This window comes from Panthera pardus, unplaced genomic scaffold (genome assembly GCF_024362965.1).
Source record: "Panthera pardus isolate Hobbes unplaced genomic scaffold, ASM2436296v1 HiC_scaffold_2, whole genome shotgun sequence".
Classification (NCBI taxonomy): domain Eukaryota; kingdom Metazoa; phylum Chordata; class Mammalia; order Carnivora; family Felidae; genus Panthera; species Panthera pardus.
In genome coordinates, this window is record NW_026526765.1 from 52286286 (window position 1) to 52301976 (window position 15691).

Sequence of the window (15691 nt, forward strand, 5' to 3'; positions counted from 1 at the left end):
GAATATTTTTGGGAGATAAAACTAAAGGATCATATTCCTGAGGCTAAATCCTTTGATTGTGATGATCCAGGAAATTACTCTTTAAACAAAATATGTAACTGAACATCGTGGTAGAATGTCAAAAAGTCACATTGATGAATCGTGTGTGTTAGGGGTGACATTATTAATAATTGAAAGAAAGTCTTGCCTAGCCTTCTTGGGCTCAAGTTAAGTGTTGTAATATTAAAGTAAGAATATTTTAGATATGAACTCATTTCTAGTGTCTCAGGGATTCAGGGACCTCCAATTTAGGAAAAGTTTCTGTTGTTTGTTTTTTAAAGCTAAGGCTATGTTATATTCTTACGAAGTCATACAACTCTTACTTGAAGTAGTTTGCAGGGAAAGGCAGAAGGGTAATTAAAAATGTATAGTTACAGTACTAGCTCTTTTTGTGCCTGGGGAATTCATTCCAATAAGAAAAACATAAAAAAGAAATATTCCTGTGGGTTTACTGTTTTTCCCCTTAATGTTTTTTTCCCTTATGCAGCAAAGTATTACTTTCCTAACCTTTTTTGCTAAAATTCTGTGCTGGTGAAACCAAGTTTGACAACCAAAAACCTCAATGCTAGAAGAGTAAGAATGGTGAAAGCATCAGGATAATCTCAACATCTGGAAGGGCTTTTAGCTCTAAAACAGGAGGTAAGGCTCCATAAAGAAATTTTTAACCTTTGAGGATAATGTGGAATTCTATTCTATTGCCTCTAGAGAATTTCATCGGTCAGGCGTGAGTGAACCGTCTCTTCCCTGTATTTTTCAAGAGTAGGATCAGTTCTGTAAGTTGTATAAAGCTCGGGCAAACAACTCTGACCAACGTCATTCTCTTTCTGTATTCTGTCTCCGACAATTAGTCCAGTCTTTGGTAGATGAGAGGCACAGAGGTAACCCTCTCAGCTTTGTGGGGGTGCCTTCTGGGAAATAGCTGCATGGACCCCAAATGAGCAATGGGCCCTTTGATGGGGAACTGGAGGTTTGCAGCAGATCCAAATCTTCCAGTCATCTTTTCCTGGGACCCAGTTGTGATATAAGTGAATGCTTTTGACAAAATATGCTGAAGCCCCTTTTGCCTTAACCCTCTTCCCTGATACACACCTGTGGAAAAAACAACCTTCTTGGTGATAAGTTTGTAATCCACGATAGAGAACTGTGGAAGTTCAATCTTTGTCACTCCTGTTACTGCGTTATCATCCCCACGCCAGTAAAACTCAATATCATCAGTGGTATATCCATCTGTAAAAGGAAGCACATACACACACACACACACAGATACACAAAATAAAAAACAAATAAAACAAAGAGTACTTGTTTACAAGATGAACTATATTAATGATAACAGCCACAGCTAAAGGCTATTATGTGTTAGGTATCACGCTAAGCACCTGAAGTATATTACCACATTTACTTTCCACAACAGTCTCATGAGGGGAGTATAATTAGGCCCACATGAGGCGATGAAGGTTTAGCAAAATTAACAGCTTGCAAGTAAGAGGTAGCATATAGTTCTAACTTGCACTCATTTTCTAAAACACTATCACATTATTACATGACCCTGGATGGTACTCTAATAGAAAACGAAAGAGAAAGTAAATATCATTTAACTTATCAGTGCAGTATTGAATGCTATCAACCCCCCCCCCATATAAAAGTTTTGAATTACAATATATTTGGGTTTCAAGTCAGAAGAGATTATAAGGAATTGAGTCATCATTTTTTAAATATTCATAGACATGATCTCCAAATTTGATTTTGCAGCATATCTAAATTCCAAAAAGCTACCCCTGACCAAATAACCCCAAACAGGAGTAATTCTAATAGTTTTAAAAGTAAATACAAATGTATTATGTGCACTATAAAAGGCACAGTGCATTTAGGAGGTTTGTTTCCACTTTCTCAATAATTATTTCTTGAGCACCTACTATGCTCATGAGTGTACAGTTGCTGGGGATAGAAGTCTGTATAATAAAAACAAGTCCTCTGTTATAATGATACTTTCAATCCACGAGGCAGAATAGAATAAGCACACATATCTTGGTGAGTAAGCATATGTCTAACTGCAATGAATAAACACCTATTAGATTATTATTATTTTTTTAATTTTTTTTAATGTTTATTTATTTATTTTTGAGACACAGAGACAGAGCATGAATGGGGGAGGGTCAGAGAGAGGGAGACACAGAATCCGAAACAGGCTCCAGGCTCTGAGCTGTCAGCACAGAGCCCGACACGGGGCTCAAACTCACGGACCGCGAGATCATGACCCGAGCCGAAGTCGGCCGCTTAACCGACTGAACCACCCAGGCGCCCCAACACCTATTAGATTATTAACAGAACTATACAGAGAAGCATGCAATGAACTCCATTAAATCTTAATATTTTACAAACACACCCACCCCAATATCTCACCTGCAGAGCATAAACTGTATTTGTATATCATATTTCTTAAAAGAACTTTTGCATCCAGAGAGCTGAATTTTTACAAGTCTAAGAAGTAGGCAGGTCAGATATTGCTCCCCATTTTAAAGCAAAAAGCAAAACAAAACAAACAAAAACAAAACACAAACAAAAAATAAAAAATAAACCCAAAAATAAAAAACTAGTTAAAAATGTTGCTTAAATTCTTTTTGACATGTGACTTAAGTTCTTTTTGCTTTTTGACATGTGACTAGTTAGTGTTATACAGGACTAGAATATCAGTCCTTTCATTCTTAGCTCTGATAATTTTCATTAAATCACATTTCTTCCAAAGAAAGCAAGTCAAATTTCCAAGAGTAGAAATGGATTATTTTTCAAAGAATTACAGTGCTCTCAATTCGAGAATCTACATCAACCATAGCACAGCTCACACAATGTCTTAACTTTTCTAGAAGTCTGCATTCTTCTTTACTCATAAGAGCAACCATCTTTATCTGATGCAGAAATACAGATTTTTGTAAAGAGTCAATGAGAACTTGAACTTCTGGTTCCATAACTATAGGCCTTTAGATAATAGCTAATGATTTTCAAAAAGGCCTGTTTACTTGCAAACATCATAAAGTACATTGTAATCACAATCGTCAGGGTGCCTGGCTGGCTCAGTGGGTAGAGTATCTGACTCTTGATCTCATGGTGGTGAGTTCAAGCCCCACATTGGGCATGGAGCCTACTTAAAAAAAATTGTGGATATTTAATAGATTATACACCACCAACATTTTTCTTAGCATGTTATCATTTAAAGCCACTTATTTTGTTAGAGAATGTCTTTCTTTGCATGAAACTTTGATTTAAAAGCAAATTATTCATAATTTTAAGAAGGGGAGTCCAGGTACAAAGTGAAAGGCACAGTAAAAATATTCTTCTCTTTCTCCATTAGTCTGCCCCATTAATATTCTCTATCTAATCCTAAGAACTGAGGTGTCTGTCCCAAACAACAAGTGCTTTTATCTGTGATTGCAACTTTCTTAATATGGCCATGGGAATCCTCATAGTCCAGGACTTCATCTCGAATATAATCCCGTTTCTCATTGGTTATTTGCACACAGCTCTCAGTCATGAAATTATTTAATCAATGACAATCCCATCTTGGCCAAACCAGCGTTAAATAACAAAAGAGGGCACCTGGCTCAGTTGATTGAGCTTCCTTCCAGCTTCAGCTCAGCTCATGACACTGTAAATTGGATTTGTGGTACATAAACATGAAAGAAGGTATTTATGAAACAAGAAGGCCATCGTTTTCTAGGGAAAAAAAATTGTCAAATGCTGCCATTTTCAAACGAGAATGGGAGTAAAGTCAACTCCTACATTTTCAATAAGAACTAAGTCTAAATTAGTAAAGAGTGTGTTTCTGGTTCTCCAGCTTCCTTTCCTCAGTTTTTATCTTCTCTCGTCCACTGCTACAAATCTTCTCACAGAAGCTCTCTGTGGACAGAGGCATGGGAATATCTATGGCATTTCAATAATTATATAGGCAATGCCTCACAGTTGTTTAATAAGTAGAAATATTATCATGAAATATAGATTTTTGTCAAAATGCCAGCTATCTGACATGTGTTTACTAGATAATTCCTGGCAGAAGAGAGGCACTTGGGATATATTGTTGAATTAGTAAAATATTTATTTAACACATGTGTGGATTTGGGTGATGGTTGCTTATCCAGATGCTTGGCATTGTGGAGGTATTCATCATGTCTATACCTCTGTTTCTTGCTCCTAATATAGTACCTGGCACATAGTTGTATTAGATAAATATCTTCTGAGTGAATAAAAAAAAGCCACCCAAAGATAACACAGCCCTTAAGAAAAATCCAAAGGTTCTTTATTATGTATTTACCCTTATGTAATAGCTCAGCAAATTGCTTAACCTTTCTCTGTTCTTCATTTCTTAATCTGTAAATTGTAACAATAAACAATAACAACAATAAAAGCTACCTCATAGAGTTGTTATGCAGGAAAAGCGAGTTGTTACTTACAAAATGCTTAGAGCAGTACCTGATAGATAATGCTCAAAAAGGTTAGCTAATAGTTTCTTTTCAAATAAGAATTATTTTAAATGAATTAAAAACTCATATTTCGTTGCATGTCACCTGGCTTCTATTTTATGAACACTTGAACACATTTACACAATGAGAAACTTGGGTGTCCAATGACACACCCTCTGGTGTGTTTGTAAATCGAAAATGAAACATTGGAAGTTTATTTTGATGTCAAACATTTTGGAATCTGACATAATGGAGCAGCATATTTGTAATACTTCTTAGTTACTGCTGATCTTAAAAACTGCGATCCTCTTGACTTCATTTTGGGTTAACCGAGTATGGAATGCTGCCAATGGAAAGCAAATGTATGCTCTTGCATCACCGATTTCTAAAGACCAAAGACCAACAGTTTATGACTGTGCCAGGATGGTCAAGTTCCAAATCCAGCTCAATATACTGTGTAGGATAAACTGAAAGCAGACCTAGTTTTATTTATTTTTCTTTTTCTTCCTCTTCTTTTAAAAAAAAAAAAAAAAAACTTCTCTGAAGGAATATTTAACAGTGTCTCAAAGTGATTAAAAATAAAAGAAAACATATGCAAATATGTATGACCTGACTTTTACAGCTTTCATAACAATAATGAGTGAGAAATAATTAGATATCTTTTAAAAGATATCAGGAGGAGATGCACTGAAACTTCTCATTAATGTCTTGCAAATTAAATTCATCTTTTATATTTTATTCATGGGATTCCAGAAACTGAGTCATTAAATTATATTGTATTATTATCATTAAAAACATAACCCACATAAACTCAGATGGACTATAAATAAACCAAAATATAACTTCACTGGAATCTACCTGAAGGAATTAAAATTGTACAAAATGTTAAAGTTTCTGATCAGGACAGATAAACAAATACATTTAAAAATCTATGTATGTGAATGACAGATATACTGTCATATACTGATAAAAATATGTACTACATGAGATCTAAGGAGCAAAATTATCACGTTAAACACATTCACATAATAAATGAATGTGTTCTCACAATTGTGACATTATCTTATTACATAACATGGCATTTAAAAAAGTTTTTTTCTCTCTTTAGTGTCAGTCTACTTGTCTATTTTGTTATCTACTAAGTAAATATTTCATTTCAGATGAAATATTTTTACTGTGCAAGAAATATGAACCTATACCAAGATATTAAACAGTGAGGGCTGATGAGAACATTTAGAAGAAATGGATTATAAATGCCACCATTTTTTTTTCCTAGTGAGAAATTAAAGAGACCTATTGTTCTCTTGTTGTTTATTTAAACTGTGTTCTCCAGGGGCGCCTGGGTGGCGCAGTCGGTTAAGCGTCCGACTTCAGCCAGGTCACGATCTCGCAGTCCGTGAGTTCGAGCCCCGCATCAGGCTCTGGGCTGATGGCTCAGAGCCTGGAGCCTGTTTCCGATTCTGTGTCTCCCTCTCTCTCTGCCCCTCCCCCGTTCATGCTCTGTCACTCTCTGTCCCAAAAATTAAAAAAAAAAAAAAAAAAAAAAAATTAAAAAAAAAAAAAATAAAATAAACTGTGTTCTCCAATCGGACTGTTAAATGTTGTAGGGTAATTATTTTCTGTCTCCCATTGTAGCCAACATAGCAACTGTAACATAGTAGTTGCTTTAAACTGCTAATTCTTGGTCATCACAACCAATTGTTGATGTTTGAGGATTAAGGGCTAGTGTTATTGGGACAATCCACTCTAGTCATGGATGGTTTCAATTTTTTTAGGAACTATCTTATCTCGAATTTCATGCCCTCTTATGTGTCTATCACAGCACTCCACAAGCTTTTCTGAATTGAAAACCTCATTGTAAAAATTTTAGCATGTCGCTCTATTAGTATTTAAATTTTTATGTGGTTACTGTTATCGGTATATAAGTAAATATTATTAAAACTTAAGTTACATTCTGAGCAACACTAATCCTGTAATGTGCTTCATGGAAAAGGGTTCTAAGTAAATGTATTTGGGAGTAACTGTGCATTTCAGGCCCCTCTTGTAGTCACAAACATTTAACACAGTAAAGTTTAGATAATTCCTCAATAAAGAATTTGCTTAATATTACTTACCCCTGGCATTCTCCGTACCTATTTGACCAGAGACATTTTTTTAGGATATAAAAAATATCCATCCAATGCAATAATTCCATAAAATGCTAGAGTTAGTCACACATTTTAGGGTGCTTTAGTTAGGTTCCCCCCAAACCAGATAAGTACTGGAAAAGGCACATAGTCCCTTGGAGCTATGTCTTGGTCTTTAGTGGATTAACCTTTTTGTTTTTTCCTCCAAAAAAAACTTCCAGAAGAGAAGAAAAACATTTTCAATAACAACCAGGTCAAATTGCCTTTTAAAGCAGACAAACGTTTTGGGGAAGCAGCAGGACCTAATGTGCAACAGGAAAGCAGGCCTTTGTCTCATGACTAACTCAGTGACCACAATCAGAAGTCTATCAGTCCACAATCAGAATGGACTACACGCCACACAGTCCTGTATGTTTGCAAAAGTGCAAGACTGAGAACAGTCAATGCCAATTAGTTATGGGGATTTTCCAAGAAGGAGAGAGACTCGCTTGTCAGCCACAACTCTTTAAATTCAGCAATGAAAGCATTCCAAAGACACTCTGAGTGATTGCTCTGACTCCTTAATTGCATCTTATTCTTCACTCTGCTCTTTAGATGGACTGCTAGACACTAATGTTCTGCTGTCAAATCATTTCTAGGCCTTGAGAGCTCAAAATAATCTGCCTAGGGTGGGTCAGACTTGATTACCAAGTGGCATCTTAGTAAGGACACCATCAAGTCATGGCCCAGCATTCATCCTACATCACAGATAACCCATTTTTTTGTGTTATTAGCATTTTCAAATTCAAATCTTATGTAAGAGGAGGGGAAATTGATCATAATCAAGTAAAATGTTAGATTTTGTGCTCTAAAGATGATTTCCCTTTTTGGATTTCAATGCAATATTCACTATTTGTTTTCTCTGTATGGAAGCAGAGTGCTCTGGTGGCTGTTTCTGCAAGTTTAACTCCTTAATGTGTTTCTTAAGCTTCCTTAAGTTTGCAGAGCTCAAGCAATTAAGCTGATGATACAGGTAAAATAAACCAATTAATAATATAAACAATAATAACCACAACCACAACAATAATAGCTGCCATTTCAAAGTCCTTATGTGTCAGCGACTGCCTTAAACTCTTTACACGGTTCTGTCTAGAACCATATAAACCAGACTGGGTTATGGTTACAAGCATTCTTCCCCACTACCCAACCCTGCTTTTTTTTCCCTATGCATTAGCCCTAAGTCCTGAAGTAACATAGAAGAGGCAGAGAACTGTTAGTGCTGCTCAAATTTCACGTGCATAAAAATCACCTGGAAATCTTGTTAAAATGCAGTGTGAACTAGGATTAAGTGGGTAGAGCCTGAGATTCTGTAGTTCTAATAAACTTCCAGGTGGGGGGATGGTGTTTACCCATGGACTAACCTCTTCATAGCCAGGAGAGTGTTGCAGAGCGAAAGTCATTTCCCTTGCCATGGGAATCAGCAAAGGGATGCTGGTATCTAGCCTGACCAAGAGAAGAACAATGTTTCTTCTGAACAAAGGTTTTACAAGCTCCAAAATTAAAATATTTTCTCCCAGCTCTGCCTCTCTTATAAGGGACTAGAGAAGATGTTTCCGATGCCGTCTCTACCCAGGGGTTTGGTTCTCTTCATTAATCTATGGTCTACAATCACCAACAGCATAGCACAGAAAGATGGAGCCAGGTCTGAAGGGTTTCTGCTCATTTGTATTCACACCAGTTTTATTTGAATACTTAGGATTAAGAACAGTCCACTCTGGCATCAGATCTCTGCATCTTTTGTTTATATTCTTCAACATACTAGTCAACAGGCTTCAAGTTTCCTGCCTTCTTCTAATCTGTGCTACACATGATGCTATTACACTTCATTTAAAAACCGGCTGGTGTGCCATTTCTATGCCTTAGGAAAGCATTAAAAAATGGAAAACAAAAATATGAAAAGATTCTTTATGGCCTTTTCAACAGGTCCAGACTTAAAAGCAAATTCTTCACTCAGGCATTCAAAACTCTTATCACGGGGCTTCTATCTGCTTCTCAGCCTCATCTTCTATTGCACTTCTTCCTCTTCCAAAGCTCTCATTTCTACCCTTCTACTTCCTTTCGTAATCCTTTGACCTCCAGGCCTTGGTTCAAGCTAACTGAAACATTTTTCCCACTGATATCAAATTTCTGTACAATTTCAGGGCCCATCTCAACTTTCCAAGACACTGTCTCATTTTCCCTCAGTTGGGAACTTCCTGTCTTTCTTTCCTGATGTTTTCACAGCACTGTTTTAATTTCTACTAACATAGCTGTTATAGACAGTTTTGCATCAGAGGGTTTGTGGATGTGTTGGTCTCAGCCACCAGACCACCCCGGAGGGTGAAGAACCAAGCCTGATAATTCTGTGCCTGTCTCCTCCTTAATGCAGGTCTTAATAAGGGAGGGAGTCATGTGAGCGTGGCTGTACTGAATGGTCAACACACTAACCCTTTCGTTGTAGTTCACCAGATCCCACTCCCGAAGGTGGAATGATGAGCAGATGCTACTTGCTGAATTGTAAGATGGTGAGACTGCAAACCTGAGATCATTAGTGACTTGGGATGTGGAATTCCCATGCAGTAGCCTTCGAGTCACTAAAAGAAAGGCGGTACCATTGGTACCAGTCCATAAAAGTTGAAGCAAAGGCCATTGTGTCAAAAGAAACTTTTGTTGGTGTTGCTGACTTTTAATATATGTTGTCATTCTTAGGTGAACAACAGTATCCTTGGAGTGGCCACACGGCCCTCTGATAATGACTTTCTCTGGGCTGATAGATTTTGGAAGCCAAATTGCCACAATAGCCTCCAGAGGCAGCCAATACCTGCTGTGCAAATGGAATAATGCTCCCTGGTGACAAGGGGATTTAGTCCCATGGAAGAGTTTGTTAGCTCAAGAGTGAGGGAAGATACTTAAATTAACAAGGCCAACCAAATGGCCTAGGAGATATGCACAGCTGTGCAATAAAATGCCATCAAGTGTTACACCAACCCATCTGCTTTCTCATAAGGGGTGGCAGAGAAAGTGAAGAGCTCGCTTACTGATGTTGGAAGTGGTCTGGTCTCTCCATCTTAACTCATTCTTTGGTACACCTTCACTGTGACAGGGGTCAGCTGAGGACTCACACATTTAAAGATATTAGGCAAGATGCTCTTGTACAGGAATTTTTAGTCTAAATATCTGGCTGGCCAGTGAAACAGACCATTAGCATGTGTCTTGACTAATAAGAACATCTCCATTCTGCCCTTAAACTCCATATATGACTGACCCTTCTTTGCTTGTGTAACATCCTGTGTTAATTCTCAGGATATTTATTAAATGATCTGGTAAGGAATTCATACCCTATACTCAAATATGAAGTCTCATTTAAACAGCGAGCCTACATTCTTCAAATTGGTATCCATGGCTTGTACTGGAAAGGTGGCAAATACCAGACATTTATTACATTTACTAAGATGGACCCAAATTGTGTTTGGTGAGGGGCTTATGTGAACAGCAGGAGGGAGGCCTGGGGGCTGACAGAATGCTAGCTGCTCATGCAAATATACATGCATAGTTAAACATGGCATTGCTATTCTGTTTGGGGGAATCAGGAAGAATTCATCAAGGTGATCTAACGCAAGGGATTTTTAAAGTTGCTACTAGCTAACTTTTTAATTCATTTTCTGTGTGATGCCATGTTCTTCACAAGCATTATCTCATTTAATCCTTTTGAAGCAGAAATTGTTACTATTCCCAGCTCACAGAGGAAGAAACAACAATTTGAAGAGGTTAAACGTCTTGCCCAAAGGTCAGAAATGGGAATTGAACTAAATCCCCTTTAACACTAGGGTCCAACTCCTCAGTAACTCTATTTATTACCTCATACTACTTATTCAAGGCCATATTTTCAAATTATTCTGTAATAGTACAGAAATATGTCTGTAATCATCCCTCTTACTGTATCAATGCCTTTATGCGGTGTGACTTTGCAGTTCCTCCCAAGAAGAGGTAGAATCTTTCCCTACACCTTGAATCTGAGCTGCCCTTGACACTTGTTTTAATCAAAGAAGTAACACTGAGCCAAGTTGTGAGCTTGGGCTAGTGAAGGTTTGGCAGCTCCCCACTCCCCTTTCTTTTGGAATCCTGCTGCCACCCTGTGAAAGGCTTGGATAGCCTGTGGAGAAGCAGGGACATGTGTCCACTCACCCCATCACAGCAGTCAGACAGCCAGCCCCAAGCATGTGTGGGCCTGGTTCTGAGCCTCTCGGCCAACCTGTAGCTTCCTAAGCAATAATAAATGGTTTCTGTTTTAATCCACAGTTTGGGGCAGATTGTTAATTACTCAAAGCTAATGGAGAGCACTAGGTTCTGTAGAAACAGGAAAACAAACATTTTTTCTTCATAGAATGGTATATACACCTTCATTTCCAAGATAAAATTCATGCTCACAGCTGGGCCTTGCTTCAGAGAATCTCCAACTGGTTTTATAAATATTATGGGCTCAGCCATATGGCATAACCTAAATCAAGAGACCTACCTAGGTTCCTATCCCAGTGCTGCTATATACAAGTTGTAGAATTTTGGACAAATCATACATTCTTTAGAACTCTGTTTCTATACCTAAAAAATAAAGTTGTTCTAAAACAGAAATCCCCCAATTTTTGGTTTTAGAACTCCTTTATACTCAAAAAATTATTAAGAACTCCCAAAAGCTTTTGTTTATGTGGTTTACACCCACTGATACATACTATCTTAGAAATTAAAACAGATATTTAAAAATATCTATCCATTAATTCATTTATAACAATAATGATCCCATTTTCATGTTAACATAAATGTCATTTTTATGAATAGTAGCTATATTTTACAAAATACAAAAACTTATTGAGAAGACTGGCATTGTTTATATTTTTGTAAATTTCTTTTTGGCTGGCTTAACAAGACAGCTGGATTCTCAACGTTGCTTCTGCATTCAGTGGTTGTGATAATGTGAGTCTTTTGAAAACATGACTGTACATTTTGAAATAATGAAAGTGAAAAATGCAGATAAAGGCTTAGTATTACTATGAAGTGAGCTTTAACCTTCAGAACACTCTGAAAGGGTCTCAGCAACCACCCAGTGGTCTTATAGATTACACTTTGAGTCACTGTTTTAGATGATTTCGAATTTGAAATTTGGTTAAATTTAAGGAGAACTCCAAATAATTTATTTGGATTTAAATTATTAGGGACTACCCAAAACTAGCAATTTTATTTCCTGTAGAGTAGAAATAAAAACAAGGGGACCTTGAAAGATCATTTCAAAAGATCATTTTTATTCGATAGAGTAAATGTGTGTGTTGTGTGTATGTCTGTGTGTGTGTGTGACATTCTTACAATTAAACATAAATCATTTGGTTTTTTGATGCAGTGAAATTCTTGAGAATTTTTTTAAAAAAGAAAGTTAATGCATTTGCATACAATTGAAGCTACTGTCCATCCATATCAGACTATCAGTTTGGTCAAAGTTGTACCTATGTGAATGAAGTGAATGGTTCATTCTCTTTGTTTGGCCTCTAAATACCAATGCAAATTAATTCATACAAATAAGACCTTGAGGGGAGCCTGGGTGGCTCAGTAGGTTGAGCATCCACCTTTGGCTCAGATCATGATCTCGCGGTCCATGAGTTCGAGCCCCACATCAGGCTCTGTACTGACAGCTCAGAGCCTGGAACCTGCGTCAGATTCTGTGTCCCCTCTCTCTTAGCCCCTCCTGTGCTCATGCTCTATCTCTCTTTGTGTTTCAAAAAAAAAAAAAAAAAAAAAAAAATAAGACCTTGAATGTGACTTCATTAGTGCAGGCCAAGCAGTTAAAATTTGTAGCTTCTAACATGGAATAAAACCTTTCCAGCTTAAAAAATAATACGCAGAAAACATCTAGAGCAATGCCAAAAGCCTTGACCAAATTGTTGCAAATCTGCTCTTTTCTAAACTATTGATTATATTCCTGGTTTGAGAAAAAAATTACTCCTTAAACATAATTTTTTAAATGCTGACACCAAAGATGAAATATAGAACATGTGAGACATACTTAAAACTAAATAATTATCAAGATTTGACCCAAATTCAACCAAACTAAGGGCAGTATCCTTATGTCTGTATAGTTTTGTTTATCTGTTTGTTTGTTTGTTTGCTTTTCTTGTTTCTAAGCTGAATAGAGACTTAGCTTGCTTTGGTGATTTTAATGAAATGTCCACAAATTCTTTGATATTGCTACCCACAAATGATGAAACTTAATTTCTGTCTCCTGGAGTGTGGGCTGGACTTAGTGATATACTTCTAAGATATAGAATACAGCAGAAATTATAGGATGTCACTTATGAGATTAGGTTATAAAAAGACTGGAGCTTCTGTCTTGAATGTACTCTCTCTCTTTCTCCTTCACCTCTTCAGGTTCCAATACATTGCAACCTGTTTTGTGCAGAGACTAACATGGTGAGAAAGAGAAGGAGGCCTCCATCAGACCAAGAAACTGAGGCCCTAAGTCAAATAGGAACACCATGAGGGACTGAGACCTGCCACAACTCTGAGCGAGATTTAAAAAATGGGTCCTTACCCAGCTGAACCTTCAGATGAGACCACAGCCCTGACCAATAGCCTGACTACACCTCATGAGAAACCCTGAGCCAGAATCACTTATCTAACTGACTTGTGATTTCTGACCTTCAGAAACTATGAGACAATAAATGTCTGTTCTTTTAAGCTGCTAAGCTTTAGGGTAATTTGTTACCCATCAATAAATAATATAAACCTGCTACCTTGCACTTGAGCATGGTCTAATAAAACAAACACAGATGGGTTCAAATATTGCCTACTTCCTACTATGTCTCCAGAGCCTAACTCCACTAAAAAAGCAAATAATGCCACTTGTATTTTCTATGTTGTTCTAAGAACTGGAAAAAATGCTTGCAAAACAATTAGCACACTAGTTTAATGATGACTGGCCATCATTACTCTGATTAGTGATACCTATAGTTAAAGCAAAATTTTTATTTTTATTTTTAAATTATCTACAGTTTAAAAATTAAGTTTCCATATGCAGCTTTTAGGTTCAGTTCAAGTTAGAAAACAATTGTTCATTTGCTATGCAAAAGCTACTAAGTTCTCACTCTGTGGGATGAAGAATTGGGTAAATCATTTAATGTCTATCTTCAGTAAATAATGGGCACAACCTTTAATATGTGATAAAGTAGTATTCCTTTTCTTGGAGGGTCTGAACAGAGTAGAAAAGGAAGGAAGCTGATTTAATGGCTGTCTCATACTACCAGCACCTGGGTTAAAACATTTGGCAGTTAAATAAGGACTAAGACTCTCAAATGCTTCAGGGGTCAAACAAAATAGGTAATGTATAAGTTCTGAATGTACTGAACTGGGGAGTGTAGTCCTGCACCCAAGATAATTCAAATTCAGGTACTACTGCCAAAAATTAAGGCATTGTGCTGGCAAAAAAAAAAAAAGTATATTCTGGATAAATCTATCACCTGAATCTGTGCATTTCAATCCTAAATGATCACCTTTGCTACTAGTTTGATTTCTAAATTGGGTAAAACCAATTTGTTTGAAAATGTGGAAGCCCCTTTCTTTCACAATTGGTTATTAACAGACACAGGAGCTGTGTGCTTCTTCTAGCATAATGGTAATCACGTCATTGATTTCAAACCAATAAATGCCAAAAGGAAACAATTTTCAAGATGGTGGGGTGTTTAGGTGATTTGTGCAAACTGCTTCCAGACTCTGGAACTGCAGCTGTAATATTTGCACTTTAAATATTTACAACCCAGCTTGAGACAAGCTTCCTGAATGTCCAAACATAACTAAGGTTAATACCTTTGATTTGGCAGCAGGTAAGTCCAGTGTACCTGATACCTGGTACTGATCCTTCCAATCCAAATCAGCTTTTTTACTAGTACTTCTATCTAGAACTTGGATATTTTTTGGTATGTGACATTAAAGCAAACTATCCACAAAAATTTCATAAAGCAAAACAAACACCAAATACTAAAATTTATTTCCTTAGTTCCTAAGGATTGTGCAATTACAGATAATAGGGCAATTTTCTGACTGGAGAAAAAACTCAATTGATTTTCAAATTCAAGGGCAGTTTTCTCCAAACCACATTATCTTTATAGAACTATGATTTTACAGTACAAACTACTTCTAAGATGAGGGAGAAAATAAAGGACTAATATTACCAACATAGCAAATTGGCATTTAATATAACAGCCCTAGGACTTAAAGAGTGATTCACCTCAGCAGTATCCTCAAATTTTTGTGACCAACAAATCACCTCCAGGACCTGTTAAACATGCCTATTCCTGGGCCATACCTACAGAGTCTAATTGTGTAGGCTAACCATGTGGGTACATTAATAAATGTACCAACAAGTACTGATGCACAGACCACATGTCCATGCTTCAAGAGAAACTCTGCTCTATAGAGTTTGAAAAATTCCTTTAAAATTTCAAGAATGTCCTAAGACATACATATGTTTTCTTAGATGTAGGGTTCCTGGAGATTTTGGGACTCTATAACCTTGGAGTCTGTATGAGATAATGAATCTCTCCTCTGGCTCATGGCATATATATTTGCAAATTTGTCATTTATAGATATCCAAAATAAAACTCTAGCTACGGGCTCGACCTTCAAAATATATTCATCGAATTCTCTCCCTCTCCCAGTATTAGTGTCATAGACTATGAGTACATCATCTCATGCCTGCAAAACTGCTATAGCTGCTAACTGATTTCCCAGCTTCCATTTGTATTCCCCTATATATAGTAGGCAGTGAGCTTTAAAAGAATACCCTGACATGTCACTCTGCTCAAAAGCTTCTCGTGGCTTTTCATTTTACCTTATAAATAAATAAACCCACCCCCCCTTACATGATCTGACTCTGGTCCTGTCTACCTCTTTGAAGTCACTTCTATTAATTTTATACTGGCCTGGTCTGCTCTTTAAACACAAGAAGCTCATTCCTTGTCTTGAAGCCTTAGCTCTTGCCTTGCACTCCCTTCATGTAGATCTTTACATAGATGATTC

The 15691-nt window shown here is 37.0% G+C and overlaps 1 protein-coding gene across 4 annotated transcripts in view; it reads right to left on the reverse strand.

Moving 5' to 3' along the window:
* The window catches only part of GABRB2 (gamma-aminobutyric acid type A receptor subunit beta2), a 245375-nt gene that overhangs the window by 46595 nt on the left and 183089 nt on the right, over positions 1–15691 (reverse strand). For all 4 annotated transcript variants that reach the window (XM_019450220.2, XM_019450223.2, XM_019450222.2 and 1 more), the window contains one exon: positions 1129–1266. In XM_019450220.2, the coding sequence (XP_019305765.1) occupies positions 1129–1266 (138 nt within the window). The remainder of the gene's footprint in view (positions 1–1128; positions 1267–15691) is intronic.